The 10,718-nt window shown below is 51.3% G+C and overlaps 1 protein-coding gene across 1 annotated transcript in view; it reads right to left on the bottom strand.

Annotated features, from left to right (window-relative positions):
• The window catches only part of SH3PXD2B (SH3 and PX domains 2B), a 63,795-nt gene that overhangs the window by 10,157 nt on the left and 42,920 nt on the right, over positions 1-10,718 (bottom strand). The window contains 1 exon segment of the mRNA XM_009882090.1: positions 5,766-5,791. Within this exon segment, the coding sequence (XP_009880392.1) occupies positions 5,766-5,791 (26 nt within the window).

The following is a 10,718-nucleotide window of genomic DNA, read 5'->3' as shown; positions in this document are numbered from 1 at the left end:
ACCCCGGCGTGACCCCGGGCGTTGCAGGGCCACAGGAGTAGACACGGCGGGTGCTCGGTGGCTGAGTCCAGCCTGTTCAGCCGGGCGCTCGCTGGGGCTCAGCCTACCCCTAAACCAGCCCCAAGGCGCCCCGTGACCTGCAGCACCAGCAGCACTTGCCCCATCTGCCTCCAAAAGGTGTCAGAAACTCTCGCCCACGACACCTTTCCACCCCGAGCTCTGGTTCTGGCTTCCACCTCAACACTTTGCTTTGTGGCTTCGCAACCTGTCAGATGAGGACACTGTTATTATTACCCCTTTCTCCCCAGGTGCGGTAAGAATGAATTAATATCTGCCAAGTGCTTTGGAAATAAGGTAGTTTTAACTATTATAGCAGGAGTGATACAAAAGAATCACACACCTGATCACAGGTGTTAAGTCGAATTTACACAGGCTGTGCATGTGCTCTGAGCAGGGAGCCTCAAGTTTGGGGTTAGGGAAGAAATCACATCTGGCCCAGCCCTCTAGCTGCTATGGCACCACAGATACACAGGACAATTGCCTCCCAGGCTCTGAGGGGTGTGAGAAAGAAATGACATAGAGAGTGATGGTTCCCTTGGCATATAATGGCAAAATGCAGCAAAGAAAAATTCAGGGTACGTATCAGAGTAAGTTTCTATGGGCAAGTGCACCTACACTGCAAGAGGAGCCAACAGGTTCTCCATCCCACGACAGGTCTCAGCCTACAAAAGCTCTTTCCTATGGAGGAACCTATTGCAGGACATAGGTTCCCCCATAGGAAACCTAGGGTGGCATAATTATCCCCCAAACGGATGAGCAGAGATGGACAAGATCTAGCAGGTCTTCAGCAATCCTAGGATGCTCTGCTCTCCCACAGAGAAGTTCTGTGCCCAAGGTCACAACCTCTCAAACTCGTTCTTTGAAAGAAAGACCACAACAAAGATCTAAATGAGCAATGTATCTTCAGGACAGTCTTATTTGAAGGAAGAGGAGGCAAATTGTCCGTGTTATTCTGCTATAAACAGCACTCTGCAGAGCTCCAGGTGAGCTGGCCAAGTGCAGAGGATCTGTTACCGCTAATGAAAGCTTCTTCCATGCCAAAACCCAGAGGTGGGGCACCAGACAGAATTAAAAATAGCTCTCTAAAGTGAATGGTGGACGCTAGGACTATCTGTTCTACTAGCTCAATTAAATGTTTGTGCTTAACGTGATCAGAGGATCTACCCAGCCCCTGAGAGAAGAATAACAGCTATAGGAAGAGAGAACTCCTCTCCTTTCTGCCTCCCTCGCTGTAATTACACCCATTGCTCTGAGGCTATTTGTAGTTTCAGCAGGCAATTCTGGATCCTCCAATGTACCTATTAAACCAGCAACAGAAGTGGTAAACTGAGCTCGGAGGAAGAAGTAGGAGTTAATTTCAGGACCGTCTTCACCTGTCATAATCATCCGCAACCACAAAAATACACACTCAAGTTAACAACAAAATATCCTACTTATGGGCAGACTTAGCCTCTTAAAAATAGCAATGGTGTAAACCTTACCATCTAAGATGAGAGACAGGAGTAAAGGTCTGCAGCTGGCGAGAGGAGGAAGCACCAGGACAGCCCAGAGCCCACAAGAGAGTGAGTTTTGCAGACAGCTGTAGGCAGGAGCACAGGCTGTGTACCCTGAACACTCCTCATTTCTGAGCCTGACACAAACGCGGCCTAGAGAAGGGGTGAGCATTGAGTCAAGAGACCACTGAGATCCTTGGAGGGGACCTGCAGAACTGATGCTTGCTGTGGATGCAGGAGAGCCGCCGGGGAGACGCGCTCAGCTCTGCAGGCAGGGCCAGGCAGGAACTGCGTCCAGGCAGCGCACATCCCAGCTACCAACCCCAGCACTGCTCAGCCCCGGGACCTCGCTCTCAAAACACGTCACATACGAGTTAGCCTGCAAATCTCTGCAGATTTTCTATGACCAGGAACTTGGCCACTCACCCAAAGTGTTGAGATGTATAAATCCAGGTAGGAAATCTCACAGATACAGGGCTCCTTGTGACATTTCCAGCCTTTCCAATTTTGGGCTTTGTAGTATCAGTGCAAAAAGTCATGACTTTCTTATGGGGCTTGGGCACTGGTGCCTCCAGAGGGAAACAAAGAGCTCAGCACTGAAATAAAAGAGGGGGCCCAGGTACTTGTTTTTGAAGCCTGCCCGTGCTGTACACTCTAGCCCCTGCCTAACGCACCTTCTGAAAATGTCATGTTTTATCCAACTTCGGATAAAGTTTCTGTCTCCTCATCCCCCGGCCTGCACTAATCTGTCCCATGCTCTCAGGACAGCCCGTCCTCTCCCAGACCTGATGAGTTTGCGAAGATCAGCGCCGCAAAGGTGAGTTTCTGCTCTCCCATGAAATGGGCACTAGATGTTGTGCTGTACTCTTTACAAGCCCTCTCATCTCTCTTTGCAAGCCCTCTCATCTCTCTAGGGGTTTTTCCAGAACTGGAAAATAATCACATGGAAATACCCTTCACCAGTGGAGTTTTAGAAAGGTGCCCCTATGGCTGCTGTAGGATACGAGCGCTGTGTTTTCATTGTCCCTCATTAGAGGGAATACTGTGGTTTGGGGTCTCGATGCCATTGCAAGCACATTACGTAGCACAGCAAAAGGGATGTGGCCACACAAGAAAGCATCTAAAATAAAACTGGCAGGGGGATACTGGAGCTCTCTGCCAGCCTCCTTGGGCAGCTCCACCCAAATATAAACTCTGGAGGCAGTTTCAGGTTCCCCTGCAGTAAGTCAGTGCTGCAGCAAACCCATGGCGCTCCATCTGTGCTTTCTGTTGAACTGCGAGAGGAGTGAATAGAAACGCTCAAAACAGTCTTGTGGGCTGATACGATGACTACTTTTAGATGTACCTAAATCAGTGGCCAAGTCAGTCTTCAGAGTCGCAGAGTCTGGGGAACAATCCACCCCCCTGCAAGCTGCAGGCTGTGCGGAGCCTGGGCCCGTGCCGAAGGCTCACAGACACGTGGGATTACAAATACTGGTTAAAAAAGCTCATCAGAGGAAGCAGATTTTATTTCCAGTGCTCACTTACACTGGGCTCTCCTCGCAACAGCAAATGTCACTTGAGTCTCTTGGCCACCACAGGAGGCTGAGGGCAGGCAGCACTTTAACCCACTTTGTATCCCAGTGTTTGCTTAAACTCCATTTCAAAACAGGGCTTGCTGTGCCAGGAGCTCGGGAGCTCTTCCCAACGCTCTCCTGAAGAGCAGCTCACCCCCTCGCTGGCAATGCTGGGAGAAATAAGCGATTGGGAAACAATCCTCATTACTTTTGTTTGTTAGCAGCTATTGCTTGCCGCCTCCTCAGGGAGATCCCCTATTGAAAGAGGGGTTTGCTGCATATTTGCTACCTCAAAAGAGGGCTGGCTTGAGGAACCGATGAACCATCAGGGACTTCCACAAGGTAGAAGAGGATTCAGGGTGACAGCATCAGAACCAAACTCCGTTTCTGCTGCCAGAAAACGCACGACAGCGAGAGGAGTCTCTGAACATGCCTGGCACGAGGCATCAGCCCTTTGTAACGTTACTGCACGCAAACATCTTCCCCCGATGGCTACTGCAGATGTGCCAGGTGCCATGGGCAAAACATCACATCCTGCCAGAGCAGGCTCTGGCTTGGATGTTACCCAAACTCTCCCTGTTCCCTCCCTCTCAGCGATGCCAAGCAAACAGCACCCCAAAGAGCATTTTCTCTTTGACCTCAGCAACATCCCTGTGTCACGTCTAAACCCACCGTGCCAACAGGATGGCGGAGTGAAGTTGCCCACAGACCTGCAGTGGGAAGGCAGATGAAGCTGTGTACACAAAGAGGAGAAAAGCTCCTGCTTCTCTAGCAGCCAGCATCCTTAAATGGAATTCTGCCCTCAAAGAACTGAGTTATGCAGCAGAAACGTTCTTCCTCTTCTCCTCAACCCTAAAGAGGTTTTCTTTTCTCTTGCTTAACATTAAGTGGACTGGGTTCAAAGTGATCTAAACACACACTGATCTCATAGGGAAACAGAACCAGCACAGAAGAGAAGTTTTCAAGATGAGGGAGACCGCATCTTTATTTTACCTCTGTTTTACCAAAAGAGAGGAGAAGGGAAAAAACTGCAGTGTGTTTTTGTCCCCACCCACAGCCAGAGACTTCTCTCTGCCTCCAAAGCTAGTTGAAGACCCACCAACTGCAGCACAAGAAAGCTCGTACAAAAACTGCAGCCTGTGCTTGCAAATGGCTCACGAGAGCTATAAAATGAGCTTCCCAAGGTCCAGCTTTGACAGACACACCTTGCAGCAATCAGAGTTCAAGGAGAAAATGCTGTCTGAAGGTTTTAACCGTACTGGTAAACCCTTGCTAGTCAGGAGACCGCCCAGTTATGACCTGCCCATGAGAACAGAGCAAAACCAGGAGCCACTGTTCGAGCAGACAACATCTGAGCTTTTCATATGTATCCTACAACTAGTCTCAGATAAGAGGCTGGGACACCATCAGTTCTTGAGGGAGGGATGCCCTGCAGATCCAGCAGAAAAGAAAGAAAAGTGGAATGAAGTCTTTGAGTCTCCCCTGTACCTTTTCTTTCTCCTCCAAAAGGAACCCACTCATCTACAAGTGAATTTGCTTACACAGCTTATGGCAGTCTCAACTCTTGGGCCAAAAACCTTTCCACAACCTATTTCAGCAAAATCTCCATCCAGCCAAGATTCAGACCTTCCTTCCCAAAGACCCTCACACTATTTTTATACCTTATGCATCTCCGGTAGCTGAAAGATGCCCTCCCTAATCCATGGGCTGAAGGCTCTTCCCCTCCTCTCTCCTTCTCCTTTTTCTGGAAAGCTCAGATAACTGTGAAAGCACACCAACTAGGGGGTCTTTCAGAGATGCTCCCCTCTCATGAGGAGCAGGGGCAGAGCATCCCAGGCCCAACCATCCACGCAAAAGGTCCCAGCTGGTGCAATCATGAAGCAGAACGTATCGCTGCGCTGGGAGACTTTCTCACGCTGGGAGACATCCTCATGCTGACCACCATCCAGCTCAGAAGCTCCTCCAGACTTGGGAAATTTTGCATCTCCCTCCTCCTGGCTGCAGACCAAGCCTTGCCCTTCACCCGTGACCTGCGACACAGCCCCTGCGTGCGGACCTGTACTGACAGCCAAGCACCAGGCCCGGCCCGCCATACCTCCTCTCCGCTACTGCCCCGTGTCCACCGGCCACCACAGAAAGCTACAGGGAACGTGACAGCTTCTTGCAAGGGGCTTGCCCACCCAGCCCGAGCAGGTGTCCCCCCGGCAAAAGGCAAAGTGAGAGCAAGGGCCGGGTAGCGAGCGGCTGTTACTACCTCTCTGCAGGAAAGAGGCCGTTCTCTGGATAAACCCTGATGGAGGAACAAAACGATGGGAGACGAGGCATGAGTTGGGGAGGGAAACGAACGGGGGAGGTGGCAGCAACAGTGGCAGCGACTCAATTATCAAGTGAACGGGGAGGCCAGCGCAGCGTGGAGAGCTGCGGGCGCCTGTCCCACCTTTGGGAGCACCATGGGAGGCACAGGGGGATGTGGGACAGGGACTTGGAGGCTGCAGTGAAACCCCAGCTGGATGGAGGGGGACACGCTGTGTCAGGGAGCCCCACACCCTGTAGGTAGTCCCGCCACAGGGCCAGGCCCTCGCCCCACTCCAGGAGACCACGGCTGGGGGTGAAAGGAGGAGCTGGTGGAACCAGCAGAGAGGAAAAGAGTCCTTACCAGACCTCTTCTTTCCAATGGGCTCCCTGAAAAAGATGTTGAGGAAAGCACAGCAGGGCTAACCCCGGCATTGCTGCTGACCTCCCTCAACCTGCTAATGTCCCCATGGGTGACACAGAGCATTACCTGCCTGGCAAACAGCCCATCTCTCACCCCCTCACTTAGTAATTTCATGCTTTTGTCTTTCCCAGGGTGAGGCTCAGTTGCTGGCCTGGCCTCCTTGGTGGCTTTGTCTGACAGCCACAACTCCCACCATGTCACTTGGCGAAGGCAGGTGGATTGGGATGATCTGGCAGCAAAGTCAGGAGCTGGGGAAGCCTAAACCCCCAAAACTGCTCCCAGCACAGACCACAGCTCCCACAGAAGCGGACACCACTTTGAAGACAGACAAAGAGGGAAATACCACCAAAGCTTCTCCATGTCCCGTGCCTCTTTCAGGGACAAGGATGGGGAGCAGTTGGGAAGGAGCAAACATTTATACCCCTAAACAGGACAATTCACTAAAGTGTTGTAGAGAGGATGAATACCAGGACTGTGCAGCAGAAAAAGTTCCTCCAGGACACAGCAAGCAGGACCTATGGGTGGTTATGAGGAGTCAATGAGGTAGCTTCAGCCCAAGTCCTCTCGCCATGGCCAGTGCTGGCCACATGGCTGATGAGATGGGTTAGAAACCACATGTCCTGGGTCTCTTCTTTTATTTGTATGTTGCCAAGAAACATGGTTGCTGAACGGCCTCAAACCCAGGGCACAAGCACAACCCTCTTTAGGCACAATGAAATGTGGGGCATCTCATGATTAAAAACCAAACACCAGATCAAGGAAAATACGGGCCCAGAAAAGCCTCAAAAAATCATGGGTAACAAACCAAGACACCCAGCCAGCCTGAAACCCAAACAAATGTCCCTGTCCCCAGTCCAACCACAGCGGTCCATGTTGCCACAAAAGGGCTCTCAAAACTCACATAATTTGCTGGTGTGGTCTTGAAATGCTCCTGTAATACGGGGTGATGGCAACCTGCTCTCTGTCCATTCACAGAGGAGACTGCTTTCCCCACTCCTCAGACTCACACAGGTGGCAGATCAAGACCATCTGGCTAAGATGAAATATTCTGGTACCAGGAGACACACATTGATCCTTGTTACTTCCATGAAGAGTAACAAGCACAGAGCAGGCACTGGAGCTTCCAACGAGGAAAACATTCACCTGGTGGTAAGGGGACCCTCCTGAGGCTTTGACTTGCCTGACCACTGCTTGGAAAGGTGGCTGGACCAACCCAGATGGACCCCAGGAGCCCCTTCATCTGCTTATCAAGTCCACTGGCAAAACAACCTTTTCACCTCCCTCCCCTTTGTTTTCAGGCCAAGCAGAGAAATCTCTCCACGCTCAGCAAGAAAGCCAGCCAGAGCTGGGCTATGCTTTGTTCTCTTTCAAGCTTATCTGCATTTTCAGACGATAATTACTGAAGACATCATATTCTCTTAGAGCGATGGGGTGATGCCAGGACTTGGCTGCCTTCAAAGACTGCCCACCCATCCTGGCAACGCATTCTGCTCTCAATCCTCCTGGTCCCCCCTTCCCTTTGCACCTTAAACGTCTGGTACTCACCCACAGAGCTATCAATAAAATTAAATGAAATACAACAAAGATGGACTAGAAACAAACGGGGCGTTGTCTAGAAACTGGAGACTATCTGTTAAGATCTGAGACCACAGAACTGTGTGCAAGGACCTGAATAGCATGTCCCAGGTGCAGAGACCAATGGTGGAATCTACTGGACAGAGCATCCCAAAGACATTTCTAAACAGACTACACCGCGGAGCAAAATCAGAGTTTATCAATAAACCCCATAAAATTTACCCCAGCTGAGTGGTACAGCAGGGAAGGGAGGCGAAGCAAGGCTGGATGAGCACACTGGAGATCAGCAGGTGGCACGGCACCCTTGTGCTGACAGGAGGGCGCTGATGGAAATAGCTGTTGTTTTTCCCCTGCCATCTGCTAAACCTATTACTGTAACTCATCCCCCTGTTTCCTTTCACCGGCTGCTCCGTCTGAGCGAGGGGGCAAGGAAGGAGCTGCAATTTCACTTTGCTGCTGGGTTGTTCCTGGCAGGAATACAAAGAGCTGCAGGTCTGAAGACCAGCAGCCCCAGCCCACCACCTCAGAGGGGACAAGAGCTCAGACAAGACAGGAAACAGCAATAAACTCCCGGCAGCATCTCCTCCTCCTCCTCCATTCCCTGTGGACCAGAGAAAGACAGGCAGCAGAGCGTGCATGTGCGGCTTCCTGGAAACTGGTGGCTCCAGAGGAGAAGAAGGAAAGGCCACTCTACGTTCCACTGTGAAACTCATTTAGCTCTCGCCCCCACAACAGCCAGGCTGAGCAGATGAACCGGGCGGTCACAGCCCAACTACAAGGCACCGATACACAGCTATGACTGCGTGCCACCAGCAGGCCCTACAAACCTTCCCAGGTGGCAAAACCCACAACCAGTTCTCCAGCTGCTTCTCAGGACTTTCGCAGCTCCTTGTCAGGAACACTGAAGGCAAGGCTTCCTGTGTGACTGGAATCTCACTTAAAACACCGAGCCAACAAGACTGTCTCAGGGTGCAGTGGAATCACTTCAATGTCCTTCAAGAACCTAATGATCCCCCAGTGCAAGCCTGTAAGGAAATTCTGACACATGGAGAACTCTTAGCACCAATTAGTAGTCCCCATGGCACTTTTTTTTTTTTTAGAGTCAGGTTTCTCGAGCATCTTCTCTAGTGTATCAAACAGCATCCCCCGGGATCCAGTGATGGGAAGGAGTGAGATGGAGAGCACGAGGCTGCGGTGAGGGCACGAGGCAAAGCTAACAGCTCAGGAGGTAGGTTCAGAACAAATAGAATCTGGCTCTTCTTCAGCAATATGTAGGTGAGATGTTAAACTCCTTACTGCAGGATACTGTGGACGCTGAAATTCTTCATGGACTTACAGGGTCATAATTCAGGCAAGAAATGTTAATTAAAAACCGTTAATTATAAAAACAGGAAAACCCTAAAGGCTCGGACAGTGTGTAGAGAAGAACTGACAAGCTTGCTTGGCTTTAAACTTCTTCTAAGACATTACATTTGGCGGCTGCTAGGCTGGGCACCCCGCGGCGTGCTGCAGGGAGGTGGCTCTGAGGTTGCCACGCAGAAGAGCCCATCTTGCAGTGGGACTCGCGGGAGGAAGGTGCCCCGACATGCAGCCGGGGGACCTCAGCACCACCCCTGCTCCTGCTGCCCCACAGCCCTGACCACAGCCAGCTCACGGAGCTGGAGAGGGCCGGTGGAGCACCAACACATGGAAGACAACTCCACCTGCTGCAGAGCCAGCCACAGGGGAGCCATGATCAACATGCACCATGAGACAGATCTGAGGTCACCGTTCCAAGAAAACATCTCCCACAGAAAAAAACGTAGCTCAGCTCTTGGGGAAGAAAATCCTTCTGTACTACAGTAATGCCATCAAAACAGCTATCAGGAGGTAGTTCATCTTGTAAATATTCAGCAAGCTTGGAGATGTTAGAAGTCTTAGCAAAATTTATGCAGACGAGACAGACTGAGAACTGGGGTACAACAGAGCTCTTGTTTGGGAGAACTGATGTTTAGCAAACGGTCCACCGAGCACTGAATGGAGGCCCTGTCCCCCACGCTGCAGTGCCGGTGCTACCCCTGTGTTTAACCACCAAAAAGTCCGCCAAGCTGAACCACGGGGCTCAGAAAGCTGCCCTGTAAGCACAGAAAACCGAGTACTCTGTCCACGCAAGGACCTTGCGCTGGCACAAAGTGTACTTTTGCAGAGTGGATGCAACCCGGCTGATATTTCTGTCTGCCGTCATCTAGGAAAGACAGTTCTCAGCAGAGAGTGAAGGAGACCACTATTTTGGAGCTGAGACCTAGCCCGAGCTCCTGGTGAAGCTGCACGTAGGCACCAGCAGAACTGCAAAACAAACAACTCATTATACAAGCTGTAATTTGTCTGGATAGTGGGACACAGCTCAAAAGCCACAAGCCAGTAAGTGTCCTTATCCAAACCAACATCCATCAACTCAGGGATCTCTCGTTTACCAGTAAAAGCTCTTGGAATGGCTTCCTAGATGGGGCAGCCACTCCATCTTGGACCAGGGACCTGAGCATCCCCTTTTTCTATTAAATCCCCTGTCACCTGGCCCAGGAGTTCATGCCCAATTACCCCCCGAACACCACACAAGGGTGACAAGGAAAACCTTTGCTCCTGGCACAGCTCAACCATGAGGAAACGTAAGCACATGAAAAGCTACGGGGAAGCAGGAAGAGAAGAGACTTGTTTCTGGAAGACACTGACTACAAGTTTGCACTTCCAATTTATGGAAACAAGGGAAAGGAACAGCTTTGGTCCCCATTGCAATGATGGAAACTTGCTTCTGCCCACCATCTTCTTCTGGCACTTTGGACCAAACAAATCTTCTACCCACCAATGGCCGCCAGCACCGTGGCCAGAAGCAGAACCTTTCAATTAGCCCATACGGGAGACACGCCGGCACATTCAGATCACATCAGGGCTGATTCTCAGTTTAGGCCAGTTCTCCCTTCTCTGATTTATTGGGGCTGGTGCCTGCCTGGAGTCCCTGTCAGTCCGCGTGCGGGAAGCAATCACTTACTGCGACTGCCGGTGTCCCCCCACCTACCAGCACAGCACCAGGGCTTCGGTGCACACAGAATAACAATGGGCTGCTGAAGTTGCTGCAGGCATAACCTCGTTAGCACCATACGCTTCCTCATCTGGTTGGGTCCCAGCTCATTATCACACACCTTCCAACCCGGATGGCACAGGCCATCTCGGCCCTTTGCTGATTCAGCAGAACCGGGATTCAGCCCATACCAAGGACCTGGGTCCTACTTGTCCCCCTTCTCCCACCGGTGATGCTTCCCCTGGCACGCGGCAGGGAAGAGC

Source organism: Charadrius vociferus, unplaced genomic scaffold, assembly GCF_000708025.1.
Source record: "Charadrius vociferus isolate BGI_N301 unplaced genomic scaffold, ASM70802v2 scaffold3, whole genome shotgun sequence".
Taxonomy (NCBI): domain Eukaryota; kingdom Metazoa; phylum Chordata; class Aves; order Charadriiformes; family Charadriidae; genus Charadrius; species Charadrius vociferus.
Note: the sequence above shows the minus strand (reverse complement) of the source record. Positions and strands in the feature narration are given on the sequence as shown.